This window comes from Xyrauchen texanus, chromosome 17, assembly GCF_025860055.1.
Source record: "Xyrauchen texanus isolate HMW12.3.18 chromosome 17, RBS_HiC_50CHRs, whole genome shotgun sequence".
NCBI classification, from domain to species: domain Eukaryota; kingdom Metazoa; phylum Chordata; class Actinopteri; order Cypriniformes; family Catostomidae; genus Xyrauchen; species Xyrauchen texanus.
In genome coordinates this window covers 18,988,078-19,013,087 of record NC_068292.1, presented here as the reverse complement: position 1 = coordinate 19,013,087, position 25,010 = coordinate 18,988,078, and the positions used below count along the sequence as shown (strand labels likewise).

The 25,010-nt window shown below is 39.2% G+C and overlaps 1 protein-coding gene across 4 annotated transcripts in view; it reads right to left on the bottom strand.

Moving 5' to 3' along the window:
- The window catches only part of LOC127657945 (neurobeachin-like protein 2), an 83,962-nt gene extending 60,329 nt beyond the window's left edge, over window positions 1-23,633 (bottom strand). For 3 of the 4 annotated variants that reach the window (XR_007972340.1, XM_052146967.1, XM_052146969.1), the window contains exons 1-5: window positions 23,293-23,633; window positions 7,588-7,676; window positions 1,502-1,663; window positions 1,237-1,318; window positions 248-360 (exon numbers count right to left, since the gene is read on the bottom strand). Coding sequence is in view for 3 of the 4 variants with exons in the window: in XM_052146967.1 (XP_052002927.1) it covers window positions 248-360; window positions 1,237-1,318; window positions 1,502-1,663; window positions 7,588-7,676; window positions 23,293-23,343 (497 nt within the window). In the remaining variant the exon portion in view is untranslated. Of the gene's footprint in view, window positions 1-247; window positions 361-1,236; window positions 1,319-1,501; window positions 1,664-7,587; window positions 7,677-10,007; window positions 10,125-23,292 lie in introns of those variants that run through there. The other variant, XM_052146968.1, reaches the window with a different exon arrangement.
- Between the last annotated feature and the right edge of the window lie 1,377 nt (window positions 23,634-25,010).

Below are 25,010 nucleotides of genomic sequence, written 5' to 3'. Positions count from 1 at the left end.
AAAAGTTGATGGGTAGAAAAGGATTGCTTCAAGAGGGACATCATTGGTATGGGGATTTATGATGTGTGTAATTCAGACAGTTGAGCATTAGAAGGCTTCAGAGCTGAGAGGTGAGGTCTGGGTGTGTTATTAGCTGTTAATGTGGAGCTGAAACAGAGCTTGCTGATCTCAGTCACTCCTACGCATACCTATTGTGGTTTAACACCCAGCCCTACCAACAAACATACACACACAAATGCACACTTACCCCGCCTGGCGTCTCCTCCACGTTTGATAAGGGTCAAAGAGATTTTCGCACAACAGCAGGCCATGTTGTACCACTGAGTGTAAAGTGCTCTGATCATCTGGCTGCTTCTTCAGCTGTAATACAGACAAACACACACACTAGAATGAGTCTTGTTAATACACCAACCATTACATTTTTTGGCTTGTTATCATGAGCTGTGACAAAAGCATTCTTTTGAATAATGAGAAGGTTAAAAGCCTTCCACCCATAGCTTTCTGATTCAACCTGTTCTGTAGTAATAACACCACATGTGCATGTTTAGTAATGACAAAAGATGTATAGTAATATTCAATCAAAGTGAACATATGTTCAGAATAAACAAATACATTCCATAAATTTGCACTGTTTTTCCAATCTAACACTAGAATAGCAGTAGTTCAGTGGTTAGAACTGGTGGGTCGCAACTCGAAAATGAATTGAATGTCTGTTTTTCCAACAATGCTAAATGCAAATAGTAATTGTAACAAACCATATGTATATAATTATCTACTTTTAAAATGGAGTATAACTCTACAATATTTTTGCTCCAAATTGATCTATCACTTGGTAATATATTGGTAATACTTATCCAATTTTTAACATAGTGTTTGTTCCATTTGTTAGGCTGGTAAATCACACTTTTAATTTTGTTTATGCATTTACAATGTCTGTTCACTAGTAAGCTAAAATATTAAGATTAACACTTTTGATACTGTGTTGGATATATTTGATGTCCAATGTTAAATTTGGGTCCTGAAGCAAAACAAGATGAGAATAATTGCACACTAGAAAATAATTTAATCAAAAGAACACTTGAGTCTTTTCACTTCTTTTTATACCACTTTCTGTTATTGATTTAATAGAGAAGTGATGACAAGAAGTAAAGGGAATGTCATTGGGAAATGGCACAATTTGTATGAGCATTGGTGCTAACCATTATGGCGAAACTCAAAGTACTTTCAGCTTCTTACCTGGGTCAAACAGAAGTTTAGGAGCTTGATTGTCTCAAACACAAACCCAGGGGTCTTTTCAGAGTCAATATTCTCCATATTCCTGAAATCAGAGGTGAAATAATTTCAAACAAATCCTATCTGAACTGCTATTTTCATAAACTCAAAGGAAGATTCACATCAGAAATGTATTGTAGCACAAAATGCTTTTTTCCCTACTGCTCCTCATTAAGAGAGAAGCATATCACAAAGGAAGGTGTTCTTTCTATGCACAGTGAGAGCTGACCTGCAGATGATGATGAAGAACTTGATGAGGAGCAGTGGGTGTGGAGCAGTACTGTTCTGGTCCTGCCCTGACAGGTGGAGGGCACTGTGCCATAGCTGGGTGCTGAGGAAGACCAGTACATCCTTGGGGAGGAGGGGGACATCGGTGCTCCATTCCTCCAGCCTGAAGATAGAAAAAAAGTTACTGCACAATACTGGCCAAAGTGTCTTAGAGAAAGACAGATTAGTGTGTCTCTATACCAGTGGTTCTCAAAGTATGGGGCATGACCTATGGGGGTGGAGAGGAAAATCTGCCCTGGACTGCCATTCAAATTTGTTTTGTTTGCAACACAGCACTTATGTAAACAAAGGCATTCTTGCGATTTGAATCGGTGAAGAAGAAGATTGTCAGTTAATTAAGACTTACATTTGTGTCTGTTTATCACACAAAGCTATTAAATGACTTTCAAAGATTTGGTATATCAAGGCACACAAGTGACATGGTGCTTTTATCCTTCATCTCGTTCCATTAAAGAAAAGAAAGTCATGTGGGTTTGGAATGATATGAGGGTGGGTAAATTATGAAAAACAATTATAATAATAATTTAATGGTGAACTATTACTTTTACATTGCTCCTGCAATGCAGTATCACTTTCTTATTCTTGTAAAAAATTAGACTACAGAAAATAAAACAATGTATGCTTAATGACAAAAAAAGTACATTTTTTATTTATTTTTTCAATGAATTGTGCAATCTTTTATTATTAAAAACAAAACAAAAAACAACCCAGTCTAATGAGAAATCATAATATTTTTATGAGAAGGCAAAATTTTAAGAAATCATACGAGTTGGCATAGATTTTGTTTTTACTCCACATAGAAAAATAAACGGGCCAACGAATTACGTATTTTCATACATTTAACACCTTACCCAATCCTAAACCTAACCATAAATTCAAGCCCCTTACTCAAACCCTAAACCAAACCTTCATTTATTTTAAATACATTTTGTGTACCAAGGAAGAAAGAAAACTTTGTGGTTTGGAATGAAACGAGGGAAGTATTACTGACACATATCAGTCATTTATGTTGTATAATAAATATGGAAAAAGTAAACAAATTTGTTCACAGATGTTTCCTTTTTTAATCCTAAAAATGGTTTTGTGGCCTGAGGAAGAGGCTAGGCAGAGGATCAGTGAGTCAGTCAAATGTTTGTGAAAAATATTGAAAAGGGGGTCTGTGCAATACTGAGGCATCCAGCTTTGTGATGAGGAGGAGGGCGTGGTCAGGCTGAGAGGATTCACGTCTGGCTCTGAGTTTCCCAATCAGCGGGAGAGAGATAAAAGTAGGAGTCGGGATTGACAGACAGACAGACAGAGAGAGACAGAGAGAGAGAGAGAGAGAGAGAGAGAGAGAGAGAGAGAGAGAGAGAGAGACGCACACAGCATGTTTTGTGCACGCGCTTATGTTATGTTTCAGTTCAGTGATTTATGTTGAATTAAAGTCTTTTTGATTGTTAATCCGGTTCCTGATTCATCCTTTACCAATGAACGAGAGGCTTGTCTGCCACAGTATATAAAGTCTGTCTAAAAGTAAAAGGCAGCATTTTTGGAGAAGGCAGCTGACATCAAGGGAAACACTCCTATCTTTTCAATGTTATTTTCATGATTTTTACAAGCTATAACATTTTGCAATATTTAAGAAAACAAATACATAGAAATGTATTATGTGGGCCCTAATGTGTAGAAAAATCATTTTCAGAGGTACCTATATACGCTTGCTCTTTTTAGGGTTAAAATAAAGTGTTGGATAGGAGTACAATACTGCACAATACAAAATGTAGTTTTGTTTTGTTGTTTGTTTTGCCACTTTTCTATTGAAAGGACAGTAGAGAAAAGGGATAGGAAGTCATATGGTTAAAGACAGGGGAATGGGGATGGTATCAACTCTGTGTCTTCCACACGTGCACCACAGCTCCACAAAATATTTAAAATACTACACCACGGTCCCATTGTCAACATACATCATCACAACTATGGAATAACAGAAATGGAACTATGGGAATTATGTTGTGATTAAAAAAATCCAAAATAATTTGGATTTTTTGGCACAATTATATTTTTGTCTACAAAATTAATTTCAAACATTTAAGCATACGCCTTCAGATCAAAAGATTTTTAAGATCACAAGAAACATTTCAGTCAAGTGATCCCAAACATTTGAACGGTAGTTCATACTGTATAAAGACTCTATATCATGTGCACAGAGTCTGCAGACTGGCAAGTCTCTCTGTTCAGATGTGTTATGTATACCTTGTCTTGTTTCACTGTTGCCCTTTTGTTTGCCATTTTTGTCACTTTTGCACTCCTTAGTTTTCACTTTTGTCCCTTGTTTAACTCCATAGTCTCCTTGTTAGCGTTCGTGATCTCTGTCATTGTTTTCACCTGCCCTTGTTAATTTGCCTTTGGTTTCTGTTAATCACCTTGTCATCTAGTTTGTGTTCTGTTTGTTCATTGGCCCCTTTGTCCCATGTTTTTGTATTTAAACCCTGTCTGTTTGTTCAGTCTCGGTCTGTTGTTGAATGTTTGTGAATGCTGTTACCCTGGTCTGTGTTCCCTGCCTGAGTTCGCTATTTATGTTTATTTCCCCACTGAGGGTTTTCCTTTGTGTTTTTGTGAACAATAAAGTAAGCTGCATTTGGATCCTCAACCTTCGTCTGCCTTCATTGCCTTACATTCGTGACAGAACGACAGACCACCATGGATCCAGCGGTCTTACGTGCCAGATACCACCTGCTCTGCCTGAGGCAAGAGGACCGTCCGATTGAGGCCCACGTCCGCGACTTCCTTGGTCTTGCGGCTGTTGCGGACTTCCCGGACACCTCCCTTGTGGTCTTCTTCAGGGAAAACCTGAGTGGCTGGCTGAAGGAGCGGCTGGCACCGGCATCACGCGGCTGGACTCTCTGTGACTTCCTGGAGTTGACCTTATTGTTGTGCGGCTCCCCGTTCACTGTGGGCCATGCTGGGAAGGACCCTACCTCCCCACCTACTGTGGAGACTCTTCAGCCGTCCCAGGCTCTCCCTGTTACGCCTGCCCCGGTCTGCGAGCCAGAGCCCACGCCTGCCCCGGTCTGCGAGCCAGAGCCCACGCATGTCACGGTGAGCGAGCCAGAGCCTATGCATGTCACGGTGAGCGAGCCTGCGCCCACGCCTGCCCCGGTCTGCGAGCCAGAGCCCACGCATGTCACCGTCAGCGAGCTGGAGCCCTTGCCAGCCACGGCCAGCGAACCTGAAGCCACGCTGACCAGGAACAGCGTCCCAGCTTCGCCAGTCGCATCAGCCCGGAGGAAGAGGAGAAGGGGAAAGGTCTCTGCTCTCCAGCCTCCGCCTGCCGCAGCCCCGTGCCCTAAACCCCTCTTGGCTCTGCCCTCAGCGCCCAGCGAACCCAAGCCGGCGCATACCACGGTAACCCAGCCAGAGCCTGTCTGTCGCCTCAGAAGTCCCTGAGCCAGCGCCTGTAGCCTCGACCGTCCCTGAGCCAGCGCCTGTAGCCTCGACCGTCCCTGAGCCAGCGCCTGTAGCCTCAGAAGTCCCTGAGCCAGCGCCTGTAGCCTCGACCGTCCCTGAGCCAGCGCCTGTAGCCTCGACCGTCCCTGAGCCAGCGCCTGTAGCCTCGACCGTCCCTGAGCCAGTGCCAGTAGCCACGACAGTCCAAGAGCTAGCGCCAGTAGCCATGACCGTCCAAAGGCCAGCGCCAGTGGTCGTGCCCGTCCAAGAGTCAGCTCCTCTCGAGCTTTCCAGAGCTCCGCCTTCCGAGCTTTCCAGTGCCCCGCCTTCCGAGCTTCCTAGTACTCTGCCTTCCGAGCCTTCCAGAGCTCCGCCTTCCGAGCTTCCTAGTACTCTGCCTTCCGAGCCTTCCGAGCTTTCCAGAGCTCCGCCTTTGGAGCTTCCTAGTACTCTGCCTTCCAAGCCTTCAGAGCTTTCCAGAGCTCCGCCTCCCGAGCTTCCTAGAGCTCTGTCCTCCGAGCTTCCCGAGTTTTCCAGAGCTCCACCTCCCGAGCCTCCTAGGGCTCCGCCTCTCAAGTCTCACGAGTCTTCCAGGGCTCCTCCTCCCGAGCCTCCCAGAGCTCCGTCTCTCAAGTCTCGAGTCTTCCAGGGCTCCTCCTCCTGAGCCTCCTAGGGCTCCGCCTCTCAAGTCTCTCGAGTCTTCCAGGGCTCCGTCTCTCAAGTCTCCCGAGCTTTCCAGAGCTCCTCCTCCCGAGCCCCCTAGGGCTCTGCCTCCCAAGTCCCTCGAGTCTTCTAGGGCTCCGCCCCTCAAACTTCTCGAGCCTACCAGGGCCCCGCCCCTCGGGCCTCTCGAGCCTTCCAGGGCTCCGCCTCCTATGGCTCAGCCTCCTACGGCTCCGCCTCCCGAGCCTCCGCCTCCCGAGCCTCCTACGGCTCCGCCTCCTATGGCTCAGCCTCCTACGGCTCCGCCTCCCGAGCCTCCTACGGCTCCGCCACCCGAGCCTCCTACGGCTCCGCCACCCGAGCCTCCTACGGCTCCGCCTCCCTCGGCCCCGCCGCAAGAGCCACTCCCGGCTCCGCCTCCGAAGCCTCCCTCAGCCTCGCCTCCGACGCCTCCTAGTTCCTTCCGGCTCGCCCCTGGGCCTCCCTGGCTCCGCCTCCTAAGCCCCCCACGGTCCTGCCTACGCCTCCTTCGGCGCCGCCTCCCAAGTCTTCTACGGCTCCGCCTCCCAAGTCCTCCTTGGCTCCGCCTCAAGCGGCACCGCCAGCCCCTATCCTGCGGCCACCACCCAGGACCCCAAGCCTACCCACATCCCGTGGTCAACTCCTAGGCCTCCTGAACCTGTCCCTGCCCTGTGGCCAGCTCCCAGACCTCCTGCACCTGTCCTTGCCCTGCGGCCAGGCCCCAAGCCTCCTGAACCTGTCCTTGCCCTGAGGCCAGCTCCCAGATCTCCTGAACCGGTCCTTGCCCCATGGCCATCTCCTAGGCCACCAAAACCGGCCTCTGTAATGTGGCCACGTCCCAGGTCCCCTGAACTGGCCCTTGGCTCACAGCCATCTCCCAGGCCACCAAAACTGGCCTCTATCCTGTGGCCTCCTCCTAGGCCCCCTGAGCCGGCCCTTGCCTTATGGCCAGCACCCGGGCCATCTAAACCTGTCCCTGCCCGGTCGATACCTCCCTGGCCCCCTAAACCTGTCCCTTTGTGCCCCCATAGACTGCTTGCCTGTCCTCTCGGCCTCCCTGGACTGCCTGTCTGCCAATCTTTGCCCCCCTGGACTGCCTGTCTGCCACTCGTTGCCTCCTTGGACTTCCTGCCTGCCCTCTGTGCCTCTTGGACTGCCCTCTTGCTCTTGTGCCCCCCTGGTCTGCCTGTCTGCCCCTGGTGCCCTCATTTTGTTTTTTGTGAGTTTTTGTCCTTGGTTTTTTTCTTTAGGATCATCTGGAATCCGATCCTTTGAGGGGGGGCTCTGTTATGTATACCTTGTCTTGTTTCACTGTTGCCCTTTGTTTGCCATTTTTGTCACTTTTGCACTCCTTAGTTTTCACTTTTGTCCCTTGTTTAACTCCATAGTCTCCTTGTTAGCGTTCGTGTTCTCTGTCATTGTTTTCACCTGCCCTTGTTAATTTGCCTTTGGTTTCTGTTAATCACCTTGTCATCTAGTTTGTGTTCTGTTTGTTCATTGGCCCCTTTGTCCCATGTTTTTGTATTTAAACCCTGTCTGTTTGTTCAGTCTCGGTCTGTCGTTGAATGTTTGTGAATGCTGTTACCCTGGTCTGTGTTCCCTGCCTGAGTTCGCTATTTATGTTTATTTCCCCACTGAGGGTTTTCCTTTGTGTTTTTGTGAACAATAAAGTAAGCTGCATTTGGATCCTCAACCTTCGTCTGCCTTCATTGCCTTACATTCGTTACAAGATGAAAGCATTTAAAAGCTGGATTTTTCAAACTCTTTAAAAAGGAACTGTTACATGAGCAATTAAACATACAGGTATATGGGCCACTAAATACTTCTATAGTCAGAGCTCCATCTAGACCTGGCCACCTAAAGATAAAACTCTCTGTGTCAGTGACATTCAGATGTTTTTGCGAGTAACTGACTCACCGGCGAGGCTCCGTTGATTGCACATCAATGACCTTCTCAAAAGATGCCACGAACGCCTCCAGCCACTGCTGCAGGTACCCGGCATCTTTCTGAAAGACAAAGCAAGATAATGGGAAAGAATTAGAAACCATGTAACATCTTTTGAGAGGACAGCCCCTTTGTCAGAGTTGTAGGTTACAGACAAACTCATACATTTGAAATCAAAACATGAACCACTGAAACAGCCCATCTTTGTGTTATCCTTAACCCTGAGAGGTGATGTGTAATACGCCTTAGGTTATACTGATGCATGACTGACCGCCATCTTCCAAAATCAGAGCATGCACACGCTGGTGTCAACACAACAGGAAACTAAAGTGTATGCAATTTGTGCGATGTAATAGTGAGGATATTGTGAATTCTCAGTGTAATCTATAGAGTGACGCTCATGGTTTGTTAAAGGAAAAAATGAGTTGTCAACATAAAAAAGGATTGTGAAATTAGCAATTCATTACAACAATCTATTCAGTCTTGCATTAGAGATCATTGTCAACTATAAAGAAGGTAGTTTGTTGAAATATAGTGTAGCTGATGTGTGTAATTTGTTTATTGTTAAAATATAGTGTATCCCAGCTTAATATGCAGTCAACTATAGGTAAGCTATATGTAGGTTGATTTTACCTAAAAGTGTAACGCTGTGGCACTATCAAAATCAGTTTGGTTGAATGATCTAGCGTGACACAGCAACATTGGCTCAACCAATGTGTGAGTTAGGGGCAGGACTACAGTATCTAGTACAGCCAATGGAAGATGGGGGTTGTTTTCTGGAGTAAAAAAAACATTGATACATTTTTCAATTACGTTTGGTGACTTTAGTGACAGAAATTACACACGCCATCTTTTAAGAGATAAAATAACTTATCAGATTTAAAGAAAATGACCATATTTGCAACATGACCGCAACAATTTATTTGTAGTTTGTCAGTTTCTTCGCTAGATCTAATTTTTGCCACTGCAACCTAATCTGCATGAATTTTCCTTTATCGGTCTTCTGATCATATGGTAAGTTCAAGTCCCTTATTTCACAGCCATGGGATTCTGTGATTTATCCTTCTGGTACTCAAGGATGGGTTGGGGCAAGCAAAGCTGGTCATGGCCGAGTGCAAAGGGGCAATTGGGATATACACCTGGACTTAAAGTCAGCAAAAGAGCATAAACCATCAACCAGACTGCACAGCTGTTATTTGAGCTCATGAGTCTATTATAACTGAAACTCAGGGCCAAGTTAAACAGAAGATCACATGTTCTCTCTAGGTAATTTAATAAGACAAACTCAAAACTCTCTATAGAGCCATGTTGCATGAAGCTAAGTATCAAAAAATAACTTTCTTTTTATTAAGGGGCAATATTTGCACACTGAAATTGATTTTCAAGGGCATATGTACATTTATGAAGGCACTTTTGTTTTCAAACCATATAAAACACACAGCATGCCATTTATTCATGTAAAATACTTCAATTAAATCAATTAATCTGAAAAAATGTTGATGTTCAAAACAATATCAACTACAAAAGCTGCTGTAAATAATGCACAAAATATCATAACACATTAAAGGTTCTGCAAGAAAACGTTTTAAATAATTAGCTCTATACTGTCTACCATCACAGTAGATGTTAAAAACCTTATATTATATATATTATATTAGGCATTAAACCTATTCTAAACCCACAATAAACGTATCACTAATAGACCTACAATAGAATAATGAAACATGTTAAAAGTTAGATCACAAATAACAAACGAAATGAAATAAAAGTAAAAAAAAAAAGAGAAATTCACTATGAGGCATTTTTTGCCACCAAATTTTAAATATTTGAGGCATTTTAATTACTTAGTGGGATTTTTGCCCCAAGCCCTGGTACATTTCTGACCCTGATGAAGCTATACAGCGAAACACTAAAATGCAGATGAATTGTAACTCTGATATTTAATTTCTCAACATCATCATCAATGAAACAATGGAACTACTGATATTAATCATTTTTTTTCAGTGATCAAAACATCCTTTTCGGTAAAGTTCCGCAGAGGCACAAGTTCTGTCGAGAATGAGTCACAAACCAAAACATGCAACATGAATATGAACAAACATCACATGTGACCGTTACTTAAAAGAGTCTTGTGGAAAACATTTCAAACAAAGAGAGAGAAGCTATAATTAGATAAGATAATACAGCTTCGTCTGCCCGCCCACTCAAATAGAGGAAGTTGGGCAGTCAGCAGCTTCATAAAACACTATCAGAGCAGATGTCCACACTTTGATACAAATTAAGAAGAGGGGTCAACTTATTTACAGAGTAAAAGCAAAGTTGTGCAATGCAACTATAAGCAGGTAAAGTACCATTATACAACCCCCACCCCAGAGCAAAAAAGTGAACTTTACCAATTGCCGTTCATTTAGGGGCCAGTCCATGTCTCATGGCAGGTGAAATGCGGTGTAGGGGCTCCTGCTTCCCCAGTCTGTGCTGAGCCCCCACCAAGTTGGTTAAAACTCCAGAATGTGTGTACCTGTAGAACCCTCAGAAGCATTCAGAAGCCATCATAACTCTTCCGTTTAGACATGCTCCTAGTCGTTGACTTACTCTGCTGCTCTATTCTGCTCTTTTGCTGTTGGAGCTTCTGTCAAGCGACCAGGAAATGACAAGTCACATTAACCAAGGCACATTTCCTCTCTTCTCTCAGCTGGGCTCCTCGTCACTCCGTTCTCTTCCTCCATTGACACTAGCACAGCTTTATTGGTAGGGTGCCGTCTCACCTCACCGAGGAACAGTTGTGGAAACACCTCGAAGGTGTACCTCAGAGAACTGATGAAATCACAACAGCACTGTCTCTTTTATGGCATTTTCTTTCAAGGTTCACCCAAAAATTACAATTCTGCCATCATTTACTAACCATCAGGTCATTCCAAATGAATATTTTTTTTCTTACTTCAGTGGAACACAATCAGTGAATTCTTGAAGAACAACCTGCCACATTTTTCTATGTAACGGAAGTGAATAAAAAACAGAATTGGGTGTAATCTATTTCAAAGTAATTAATTACTGTAATCTAATTACCCTTTTAGTACAAAAAGTAGTGCAGCGCATTACATTTTCAATTCTGGTAATTGGATTAGTTCATTACTTTTAAGAACATCACTTGTGTTACACACATTTCTAAAATAGTTTTATTTATATAGAACACTTGTAAAACATGAATTGCATTCATGGGGCTGTCAAGGTCCAAAATTACAGACAGAATGAAATTGAATTCATTATTCACTGATATTTTCACCTCCAGTGTGTTGTAAACTGCTATGATCAGTCTTCGAGTGAACAAATCTTTCAGACCGGTTGTCTAATCTGGATCAACTGATTCATTGAAACAATCTACTCAAAAGAAAGATTTGTTCTTGAATCCGGCATTGTTACTGCTCTCATGAACGTACCAAGGAGAGCTAGGGCATGCATTCTAAATTTTCAGTGAATTCCAACTTTAATTTCAGCCTGTTCCTCACACAAAGCTATCACATGACTTCAGAAGACTTGGAATATAGTGCACAAGTAATATGGACAACTTTTATGATGCTTTTGAGGTGTTTTTTGTCCTTTTGGAGCTTAACAGCCCCTGGTCCCCATCCACTATTTTTGTAGGGAAAAGAGTATCATGAACATTCTGCTAAACATCTCCTTTTGTGTTCCACAGAAGAAAGAAAGTCATAGAGGTTTGGAATGACATGAGGTTGATTAAGTGATGAGAAATTTCAATTCAGCAATCCAGTAACATCTTAATTGTAAATACGCCATGCTATGTCATGCTTGCAATGACGCTGCAAAATGAGTTTGAATGTTTTTTATAGACCATCACAATGTTGAAAGCGCAGTTGTGCAATAAAATGTTCAACTTATTTTGTGGTATACAGACTGTGGTTGAGTGCACTGTAATAGGTAGCACCACTCCCACAAAAGGCACAAATATTTGGTGCAGTTTTCAAATCATAGCTGAGAAAAACCTGAAAATTGAGCAACAGTATATCATTGATTCGGTCATCGGTATGAATCAGTAGTCAGATAGAAGTAACATACTCTGACGAGAACAGATGCAACAACTAACACATTGACATCAGCAAGTGGGAGAGAACAGTACAATTAAACTCTTATAGCAATGTTAGAGTCCATGACGATTGATCACTTGATTGCAACTAAGTGCTTAACAGGTGAAAATGACAGCCATGTGTCTCTGTGGGCCAGCAGTGTTGCCTATCATCACCCTTAATGAGTTTTCCATTTTAAGCTCTGGCTCAGCTGAATCCAGTAAATTAGATTTTAAACTTGACACAGATTTCACATATTGAGAAGATTTGAGAGAGAGCTATGACAATCAATTTCCAATTTGGACACCTTTCTGAAGATTATTTGTTTTGCTTCTTGCAGTCTCTAATTGAGTATACCTGTATCACCGCACTTCCACAATAAAAAAAGAATGTCTTCACACAGGGTGGGAGGTCTCGCAACCACTGTTGCACCATTAGATGATCTCTCAGTATTTCTTCAACTGTACTTCCTCAAATAAACTGTCAAAAATAAACACAATAGTCAACACACAATTGTTTTAAAAAAACTGATAATGGGAAATGAAAATGTTCTATGCAGATATCAGAACTGAAACAAGCGATATATTGGTACCATCTGAAAGTATGGTGTCAATTTCACATTTACATTAGATAAAAGGGAAACATACCTGCCTTATACTCTACACAAAACGAAATAAGGCTACCCAACTATTGCTGCCTTTTTTCATAAATGGGGTACAAAAAAGGTCATTTTTTTTTAACAAATGATCAGAAAAAGATGTGCTTAGCTTTCAGAAAATGTTGTTCGTTCACCTCAGGATGTCAAACTAAAATGAATATGGGGTTTTATTATTTATTTTATGTGAGGTTTGTATATTATGAAATATCTAAATACTAGCATAATTTTTTTTAAGGTTAATTTAGTTATATGTTGAAACTCAGCCCTATATGCAAGTATCCACCAAATTAAACTTTTCATAAACGGCATACAATATTGATTACGTGGGTCTCTGAAATGCTCTATTCTAATTGGTCAGTGGCCCCATCTAGTGGTCCGATATTTCTGAGTAACAACAGCACATCTGGGTATTGCGAGTCATCTTTCCTACTTCTCTGATCACTGTGTGATCTTTACAATTAAGCTAATAATATAATTTCAACTCATTCATTCAAAGCATTTATTTATTTGGAAAGTAGTCTTGTAATAAGCTAATGAGCATTCAGATGGTCATTAATTACTGTTCAGCGATTTCTATCTTCTCACATAATTACACAATTTCAACGCAAATAAATATTTTATGTCTATTTATTTGGATGGTAGTCGTGTAACAAGCGGGATAATGTCAGCCGACTGTTATCGTTAAAGGAGATCCCTATCACCCCATCTGGTGATCGGATAACAATCAGCTGACTGTACATTATTCCTTATATATTCACCACATGAAGGGTGTTGTAGGCATATTTCACCATATGACTTATTCTGACCATGAAATTGGAGACACGATGTACAGTATACATTATGTTGAAGGGGCTTTTCATATACTGTACTTGCTTCAATTTAGAACTCTAAATAACTATAATAACTCTAAAATAACTCAAATATGCATTAAGCGAGGATAAATTTGTATAAACATAAATAAATATTGTCAATTATGACAGATAGATAATGCAAGGTGTCAGTTATTCTTTATATTTCACCTTCAGAGGCTACGATTTTACTCTAGAACCCTCTATAGCTGCCCATGAAATAAAAACAATCTGTGCTTTATCACCATTGAAATATGGTGATAACCAATAGTTTCAAAAGAAACTATTGGACCTGATTAATGGCAAAGACGACACATTGTTCGGCCTCTAGTCATTATAATTGTACACTGATGATTAAAATAATCACATTTATTTAACTCAGGCCAGTTCTGGATTGGTATTGGGGATGTTTCTATGAAGAAATGTAAAATAACAGATGAGCCATTCTGTTTGAGATCTGCCCTTTTCTCTGTTTATTTATTTAGCTAATTATGCTCACTGTTAGTAAATGCAGGCCTCAGGACAAATGTAATAGATTCCAGTTGATCATCAACAGGCAACAGACTTCCAAAATGCTTTAAGATTCAACCATTTTCATGGCCATTTAAAACAAATGTATAAGCAGGCAGCCAGGCACTATATGAAAGTAATTTGTCCATTTACATTTAACGGCAAATTGTGGTGCGACATGACACAATACAATGTGATGTTTAATATGCAGTAAGATTTCACAGTGGGCAGAACACACCGCAACACTGCAGAAACAGAACAACAAAATGTTGTGTCAATTCTCATCACTGGTTAGAACAAAATTCCTGATTTTATGAGGAAGAGAGCTTTTATCACTTGTTGCTTTATTTTGTTGCATCGGGTTAGGGAACGGTGAAATATGTTTATGAACAGCCCCATTTACAAATGCTAAACCAGTTTCCTCAACTACACCCTTTATTATGTGGCTTCCATTTAAACAGTCCACATTCCCACAAACAGCCATTGGCCTCACCCACTACACAAGCAAATGATAATATACTTGTAACTCCAGCTCAATGATGCAATACATAAGGAGGGAGAAAACTTAAATGAGGGAAATGACAACTTCCTCTTAATTAGATCATAGGCTTTAACACAGGCTGGTTATGCTTTAGGGATTGGAACTGAGGATAATGAAGGCTAATAATGCAAAACAAGGCACAGTGACACCAGAGGCTACATAAATAAACATTAGCTACATGGCATACCATTAAGGCCCCTGCACACTCCAAACGAAATCAAAGAACAAATGTGTGTGGTGTCATTTAAAACAAAATCTCAAAGAAAAGAGTTCTTTTATGACAAACTTTCTGTTATACACCTTCATACTGCAATTGGTCCATGTCATCAGTAGGTGTGACCTGGAGCTCCACCTACTTTGAACCGGTGTGCAGAGTTATTAGCTAACTAGTGTAAACGTCCCTACATCTGTTCGTAGACACATTTACCATGAACATGTCATGCATGTCATTTGTTTAATTAGTCTACAAAATGAATAAAATCTATTCAAATACTCTTTAAGCACCCATTCGCTCATGTGCAATCTGTAGCTATTTATAAATCTGCCAAAAGTAAGATATGCCGATCGTCCTTATTTTGTTTGAATTCTACCCATTAACACTCTTTTATAAACCCATCATTGCAGTAGTATCATCACAACTTACAATAACAGAGTGAAATAACCCCACATTACGGCCACGTATAGAGGGTTGCCACATGGGTGCCATGAATGCAGAAGGTAACCATTACAAATTACACATGATCAACTGCATATATGTATATTACATTAAATCATCATCAAGTAGTTAATACAGCATTTTTTTACTGATCACATGTGAATTCTTCTGAGGCATTTGATCATATATTTTAATGTTGCAATAATTTATGTTTTACTTGTAGTCTTGTGTGTCCTCATATTTAAATGTACCTCTAAAAGCCTCCCACAGCGGTGTGGCCAGTGTCTGAATGTTCGCAAAACAGTATGTCATTGCTCAGCTGTTTCTAACTTCTTTTTATTAACCTCTGAACGAAGAATGGAAAACTTTTTAAAGAATATTGTTGCCAAATTGCTGCTCTAGATAATTAGCCTTCTTCCAGATAATGACAAAAGCCACTAAATGAATCAAAGAGGGCTAAATATAGTTGAACAGTCCCACGGGGAAGTCTCGGAAAGTACTGAAGCTCCTTGATGGCAGCGTCCTGGACTTATCCCTACAACTGGGGCTTTTTACAGTCTTTCTCTAAAAAGCAGTTGACTGAAAGTTACTTATTGGTTTCATTTTGTTTAGAAAATAGTTGTGGTATCATCACCAAAAAGAAGCCATATTAAAAATATGCCCATCTATATTTAAAAGTGAATATCATCTAATTACAACATGAGCAAACATTAGCTCTATTTCAAAAACTAGCAAGCTGCTTTGCTGTCTACATAGGAAGCTTCCTCCAAGCCATCCTAACTGAAGTGACTGATTTGGAACGGTCTAAAGGCAACTCCACACGCTACACCAGTAGTGCCCCTCACATAAAGAGCACGGAAGACTTGACCCTAAAATCATTATATTTTAGCCAAAATAACATTTAGCTGGTACCATAATGTTGCATAATGCTGGATCTGGTATCAGACAGCCTTCACATAGGCAGCTCACTATAGGCTTTGGAGAGGAGTAACAGTCTGATAGTGCACATAGATTTTCTGGTGAAATCTTGAAACTACTTTTTTCATGTAGGTGATTCCATACATTTTGCAAATATCCACAGCATAAGCACAAAGCATCAGGTGCAAACCCGTACTGTAGAGAAATCTACATTCATACAAAGCACACAGAGCAGTCATGTAAAACAGTGTTTTGAAACATAATAACAAAGCCATTGTGCAAAAACTACTGGATCATCAATGCAAAGTCAAAGCTTAGACTAAAAACCGCAGTGTTTTTGGTTTATCCAGACAGTATGTTTTGTGCACGTCTTCTGCCTCTTTAAGAGGGTGAAGTCAGTGGGGATGGCTGACACATCAATGCCTCGAAAAGATGTAAAACGTAATACAAAATCAAGTTGCAAGAGCTTATTTAATAATAGTTTGATTCATTGGTTGTTCAAAGAACATGTTGTAGCTCTCAGCTGAAACTTGCGTTTGTGAAGTAGGGTTTGATAATTTGATCTGGTTGGCAGTGTCTGCCTATATATATGGAAAAATGCATATTGTACTATATGTACACTGTATCTCCAGTATGCACAACTACATGGCTTGCACTATGTAGAGTAGCCCCAAAAATTATTTGGACATGATTAGACACTTAAGTTAAACAATTTATGAATATATGAATTTTATTGCATAGATAAAAAATAATTAATCTGCAAACAAATTATGCTAGAGCTTTTTCAGATCTAACATTGAACTACCAGAGATTGTCAAAATACTTGTCTTAATTTTGAGCAACATATAATTTGAAACCTAAAAAACTATGATCATATGGCTCTGGATAAATGGACTGCACCCATAAGTGGATAGCCAGAATTACGCAATAAGAAGTTTTATATATGTACGTGACGTCACCTTTAAGCTACTCTATGTTGGCACAACCACACTGGGAAATCCAAGGGCTTAGCAAGCTCTGGATTGCTTTTAGGAATGTGAGAGTATAGACAAAACTAGGGCTGAAAAATACATTTAAGAACCTCACATGTGAATTACTGGCATTCACACAAGATTAAGGTAAAATAAAAGCACCTGTATGCACACATTTTTCCTGAGCATGATGAAAATCTCAAAAACTTGACCTACTGGTACATGACAATGGCAATTCAAAGAACTGAGGTGGGTGATGTCTTTTCACAGTTGCCTACACAAGAACTCTCAGTTCTCAGCATTGTGACAATGGAATCTATTAAGATCAACAGGCAGGTTTGTTGTCTGTAAAAACATACACACCTGCCAACTCTGTGTTCTCCAAGGAGGAGCATCTGGGACAAGCATCTATCTATCACATAGAAACATTGTTGTAATATAATGTAATACACATGATTGATGTAGCCATCAAAACATAACCTCAGTTTGTCATTTTATCATTATGCTGATTCATGAAGGAGCTCAGCTTGTCCAGCAGGTTTGATACAAAGACACAAAAAGTAAATGACAATTTCATGAATTGTGAAGAAGAGTAAAAAATGTTGTAATTATTTTCCTCACCCATATGTCGTTCCGATGCAGTATGCCAAATTATTTTCTTCACAGAAAAACACAGATGGAGATGTTTGGCAGAATGTCCAAACTGTTCTTTTCCACTCATACAATGAAAGTGGACGATGAAGCTCCATAAAGAAAAAATTCATAAAAATAGTTTGCACGACTAATGCACAATATACCAAGTCTTCTGAAGTCATATGATTACTTTGTGTTACGAAAAGACTCAAATTTAAGCCGCTATTAGCCACTCAAGTATCATTAGCTTGTGTTCAATTAAAAAAGGGGGGCCTTTAGATACATTGCACCAGGTTTGCCATCACTGAAGCCAAATTTCTTACATGACACGTCAAGTTTAAAACAATGCGACCGTAAATATGCATTTGAAAGCTATGAAAAAGGGGGAGATTATCAGTGAATAATGGTTCAAATTTCCTTCACGCAAAGCTATTATATCATATGGCTTCAGAAGACTTGGAATACAGTGCATCAGTCCTATGGAGTACTTTAAATGTGCTTGATAGTATCACCACCCACTTTCCTTGTATGGAAAACAGAAGTTATCCAGAAGATAGAACAGAAGATATCCTCTGCCAAAGAGTTCAATGATCATAAAAAGATAAAGTGGGGAATAACACGTGTGGAATAACATGTGTGTATGAAAACGATGACAATATTTAAATTTTTGCATGAACTGTTCCTTTGATCTTCAATGTAGAAAACTATTTCAAAGACAGATCCAGACTACCTCAAGTTTATTTGCAGACAGCATAATTGCTTTCCACATGTCATAATCACAGAATTTACAGTATCAACCCTAAATCTCATGAAAAATCACAAGAAACAAACACAAGCTCCTAAATTTTAAAACCTCTTCCTCTATTAGGCCTGAATTTGGATGACGATGGCTACCATGTGTTTAACAACTCAAAAACAGCTTGAGGTTACCAATAGGAGCAAACATGACAGGAAGTGGTTTTTATCACATCAATGTTGTCCTCTGAAGAACACACTCAAGAGGAAGTCGTCTGTCAGAGGCATCGTTGCTCTCACAGTCAAATGAAAAAGGAAAAAAGGCTGGCACATTTTCACAAGAATAAAATTACATTAGTATTAGCTGCTCTTCTGCAATTGTGTCCTGTTGCCTCTGATGGGCATGTAGTGTTCAGCTCTAATGCTGGGTGGCCACATCATGCATTCTTTTAATATCATTTAAAATAGGTTGAGCTCTTAAAAAGATTCACCCAGAATTAAAATCCTGTCATCATTTACATATTGGTCCAAACCTATATGACTTTCTTTCTTCCATGAAACACATAAGGAGACCTCACTAAGGTTGAACGATTTAGACAAAAATATAAAATTGCGATTAAAATAAAATATTAATATTGCAATTTGATTAAATTGCAATTAAAGGTGCACTCAATAATTTTTTTAAGTATGTCAAAGTGACTTACATTGTCTTACAGTGAGTCCTAGTGGCCTGAATGCTGCATCATACAAACAATAGTTTTAAATTACCAATGCCATTGTTAAAATTCACTATGTTCACTCAGACAGGACTAATTTAATCCATGAAATTAAAGTAGGGATGCACCGATCCGATACCTGGATCGGTATCGGCTCCAATACTGAAGCTTTTAGACAAATCCGATACTGTATGTTAATCATGTTTGTTAATGTCAAGCTCAAAAAATTACATAAAAGAACCATAAAACACAATTAAAGTAGTTCATAAGACTCATGCATTTTATTCAAAGCCACTTGAAGACATGCGATAGCTCTGTGAATCACAAAAGTGTTTAATAATAAATATATAAAATGCATGCGCAGCTCCAGCGCGTCAGTGAATGGTGCTGCTCCGTTTACACACACTCACAGCTATTTTTTAGCCTTCATGCGGTGCACAATATTTCAGCGCTACTCATGAACAACATCCCAGATGTAGATACTCAAAATTTCAGTTCACTTATAATATGCATGTAGAATGGCACCAGAGGTGCATTTGACCAGAATTTGAATAAGAAGTGAATTAAACTACTGTGAACTTGCCTACAAACAGACACATACAGGACTTCCTGGAGAGTTTAGAATGTCAAAATAAAAGCATGAGGGTTTAAAAGTTAAAGGTGCACAATTGAGATATATTACTATTATAATATGTTATTATTATTATCATCATTTGTTTACAAATTATAATAATATTTAAGTTGAATAGGTTCCAAGAAATAACTGTGTGAATGAAAAGTGAGCTGATTTCTTACAACTAAATTGAACAAAAAAAGAATCCTTTAAAGTCCAGATACTGAGATTTCTGATATCGCTTTTTGTATCATCTTATCAATGATTAACTCTTCTGCCACAAGAATGTAATGCATTTTAATTATCTGAATATTTCATATATATATATATATATATATATATATATATATATATATATATATATATATATATATATATATAAAACATATTTAACAATTATATATATAATTGTAAAATATTTAAAGATAACTATGTATAATTATTTCATCATTATGTATTGAATTATTGTTATATGAGGGGCTTTCTGACCAAATATTTGTATATGCGATTAATCGCGCTTAATTAATCGGGACACCATGTAATTAATTAGATTAAAATTTGTTATCGATTGACAGCCCTAGATTTTATACATAGGTGTCAAAATTACTATTCTTTTCATTACAAGTAAAACTTTTTATATGAGGAAAAAAAAAATTGTACTGAGTGACCCTTTAAATACATGGTACTCAACATTCTGCCCGCAAACCATCTTTTTGTGGCCTGCGTGATGCTGTCATCACATAAACTTATTGAATGTGTATGGATTTTTAGGTTTTCTAGAGCCTTTATGGTAATTCTCATTATTGATAAACTGCTGAACCATTAGTGAGGAAAATAAATGGCAAACAGATCTACTAATCTACTAATATAAATCTCATTATAAGCAACTTTATATAACATGAGTGCGGCATCAGTTCTGATGCAGTACAATATATGGCCTACTTGTAAAAGTGTGGATTTTTTAAAACAAACAAAAAACATATAGGCCTATATATGATTATTATAGTGTATCGCAGTTTTTCTTTTTCAAAGAACCACACATTTATAAGAATCTTGCAATATATCTACAGTCTTTATAATGTATTATTTTATTATTTTTAATTGCATGTGTCTATGATGTATTAAATAGTCTGCATGCCTCATTAATATAAAAAAGTAATAATCTTTTTTAATAATATAAGAAAAAAGAGCTTTAAAACATGTTTTTCTGCCAATAGAAATACGGTTTAAAAAATGGTGTTAACAAAAATATGCAAAATAAATACATAAATAAATAAAATCAGTGAATCTTATTCACAGTAGCACCATTTTTAATTTTTGACAGGAATGAAAACGAGGCTTTAAGGGATTGAATTAACATCTCTTCAATGATATACACTCTAAATCAAATCTAATTTTCCACAACTCATGTTGTCTGGAGTTTTTATTTCATCTTTGAAATTTTTTAAAGTACTTTTACTGCTTTTTAGCGCTTTTTGGAGCTTCAAAGTTCTAGCCCCATCCGCTTGGATTGAATAGATAAAATCTTAATTTGAGTTCTGCAGAAGACAGAAAGTACATATCTGGGATTGCATGAGGGTGTGTAAATGGTGAGAGAATTTTCATTTTTCGTCAAGCCTTTTTTTTTGGCAGAACAATGAAGGAAGACAGTCTTCTGTCCACAAAAACACATTGTTACAGATGTTACTTTAGATGTGGATAGTATTTTTTAGGGGCCAAGCATATTTGCAATTATGCAAATATGCATTTAGAGAATCTAGAGCGCTGTAAATATAACGTGCTCAGATCATTAGCCTCACGCAGCTCCGAACATACAGTAAGCACAGCGAGCAGCATATGCAGACTGTTTATTTCTTTCATTAAATCGCAGCTCTTGCTGTTTGATAATGGCAAGATGTCATTTTGTGATTTCAATTTTATTTTGATTAATTGTTCAGCCCTAAGCATCCAGGTGTGGAATGGCATGAAAATGAAAAAAATATGACAGATTTGTAAATTTCAGGTGAACTATCCCTTTAAGTTTGATGCCCGAAATGAGATCTGATGTCATGTTATTATGTTGCAAATGAAAAAAATCAACAAAAAAGGCTGAGAGTGGACACAGATTCAATAAAAATTTACAAACAAGTTTCACGTGGGACCTCATCACATTGGCTGGATGGAGGACTCTTTCCACAGTCAAAGGTCTTGCATAATAGGTGAGGAGAAGAGAGCTTTAAATATGTTTAGATAGAGCATAGTCCCATGGGACCAGAGGAAAAAATGGAAAAATTTTCAAATAAGGCTTTTATCAATTCAGGATCAGAGGCATTGAAATGAGTGTTCCAAACAAGATTCAAAACATTGTAATGCATTGTGCTGTCAAGCATAGAGGGGAAAAAGCGAACCCATAAATATGGGCATGCAAAATAACACACCATAGTGGTGGCATCAATGATGCCATTTATCAGTGCTTCTCAGAAAATCACAAATTTAGCACATTTTTTTGTTTGGACCAATTGGGATTGTAATTATAGACAAAGGGCAGATCCATTAGCCTGCTGCAACAAGTCAGCAGAACAAGTCCATCTACTTTGTGAGTCTGGTTTGTGGATCTCTGTTAGCTGTACTTGTACATGTGCAGTTATACAGCTGAATAAATGTGGAATACAATGACAAAGGGTTCCGTTTTGGATAACGATATTTAAAATAACACTCCCAGCTATCTGAATTCAGTTAACATTGTACCAAAGCAAGAGCAGGGCAAGACCAGATTGGAATGCCACTGCATCATTAATACAGTTATTCCATGCAATCATTTTCAAGAAGCATATGAGGCAAATTAAAACAGTGATCTGTAATAGTAGACCTTTCTCTTTGGTGACCCCTGGTGCTTCTAGTCTCCTGCGCCTGCTGTTTTGGTTACCATGGTAGCCATTCATAAAGAACACTTGCTGTAGTGAGCCATTACAGCTGTTGACCAGTAAAGTGGTCGTCATGACAGAGTTGCATATCATATAGAATACATAGATGCTTAACTTTATATTTTGTTTTCAATAATAATAATAATAATAATAATAATCAGCACAGTCAGAGGGGTTTGTCAACATTTGGGATATGCTAATTTCGTTACATAAGTTAATGTAAAACATTATAGCAATAACACACAAAATGCATTGTTTATGTAAACAATACATAGGTAGATTCTTTCTAACCAGGCAATGTGATTAAAGTTTTAAAGATACAAATTAGATAATGCAATACTAAATCTCGTTTGCTTTGTTGATTTAGGAACAATGCATACACTACACAATATTACAAAGCGTAGTATGTTGCAAATGAAGAAGAAGAGACAATCTCCTTATACACAGAATGAGGAAAGTGAACAGGAAGTGGCAGTCATCATTACCTGACTCACACAGGTAAATACAATACATGCAGTATGTAGAATAGCACTCTGTAAAAATCGAATTTCGCTGGAGTGACACATCATAGCGATGTGCATTAGCTAAAATTTCCTGTCATCACAATTGCCAATCACATCATAACGACGTACTAATGAGAATTTAAGTGAGCTTCAAATGTTTTTACAGGGTACGTGCACGCGCAGCCTTCCAAAAATAAACAGAAGCGCACTTCCTGAAACTGTTTCAAAACAAAGAGGAAAATAATTATGACGTATATCCTTGCCTATATCTATATACATGAATAGGATACAATAATAATGACAGTGGCAAGTTTGCAGCAGCTCGAGCCCACACAAACTCGGAAGCCAACAGGTGTCGTACACGCGCGAGCGATCTTTGGCTAGTGACTCACCTTAGTGTAATATAACATCCACAGCTCGTACAGTCGCTCTTTCGAAGCCATTCTCCCTCGCCCTTCTGCGTATTACCTCCACTCAAACGTCAATTAAACCATTTGACAATACATCCACAGGGAAACAAAATAAGTGGACTCCGCGAAGACCCAGGGAATATTGTTCGCGAGACACAGCATGCTTCTGTAGAGCTGTCCACTACCTGGTTGCCAAGCTCTCCCAAAGTTACATGCCTTTCTGATGGCGGGTGTGTCAAAATGGCATTTCCGAGCAAAGAAAACTAGAGAGTGTCGAGAGCAACATTGGAGAAGTATCGCAGATTAGACGCTGCATACGTGCGCATCACTGTCAGAGGAATTCTAGGGGAGTTAAACGCACTTGTCTGTGCACGCACTCCACTCCCCTCCTCTCGTACACTTATTACAGTGGCAGCAGAGAGCAAACAAAGATATGGCCGGGAGGAGTTCTGCATAGATGAAGGAAAAGTCATCAAAGCATCATGGTGCTTGAGCTCTTGACCGAGCCTTGTTTGGCAAGGGCGGGGTCAGAATCGTGGCACGGGGTGGCATCTGCCACCCTAAAAATGAGCTCTTGCCACCCCACATACATAACAACGCCCATCCACCTCCCCGCGAGTCAGACGAATTTACTAGATGACACCCCTTACACCACTCTTGCCACACTTTTGCCAACGCCCCTTGCTATGCAATTTATACGACGATCTGGTATATGGGTAGGTCATGACATACAATACTTTTTGGAAAGTTGATTAAAGATCTAAAGAGATTTTAAGAATAATTTTTAATATTCTTTTATAATTTTAATACATGCAGGTTATATGGTCTCTTATTAGCCTAATTGAGAGAGTCTGCATGGACTACAGTAATAGGCTACACACTGCAGGACAATTTAAAACGAACTAGTAAAGGTAAAAAGTGCATAAAAACCCATCAAAACATGATCTAAGACAAAGCTTTTCCTTCATTATACATTTTAACCTAAAATCTTGACTTTAATTTTTTATCACGAAACTGTTTTAATAAGCTCTTGATGCTTGTAGAATGTGTTAATAATTACTCTTATTGTAGTGGGAACTGTCCATTTTCTTTTAACAAACTTCAACAAAAAAATCACACCTAAAGAGATATTGTTGCTTTAGAAGACATTAATTTAACAGCTGGTGTTGTATTGATGGCATTTATGCTGACTGTCTGTGATTTTTGGAGCTTCAAAAGAAAAATCTCCATTCACTTGCATTTTAAGGACCTACTGAGCTAATACATTTTTCTATTTTTCTTCAAATGTGTTATGGTGAAGAAAGAAAGTCATACACACCTGGGATATCAATAAAGTGAGTAAATAATGAGAGAATTTTCATTTTTGGGTGAACTATCCCTTTCAGAAATAAGCAATATGTTTCATGCTATGGGAGTCTGCCTTCTGCAGGACACAAAGGAAGATTTAGAAGAATAGTTTAGCTCTGTAGGTCTATACAATGCAAGTGAATGGTGACCAGAATTTAGAAGCTCCAAAAAAGCACATAAAGACAGCATAAATTTAATCCATATGACACCATACAATTTAATCCATAGTGATTAAATCCATGTCTTCTGAAGCAATTGAACGCTGTTTAGTTTACAGTGTGGTACCAAATGTAATATTAATACATCAATATTATTACTCAGCTCAAGCTTTTGAGAGTAAAAACAAAACACGC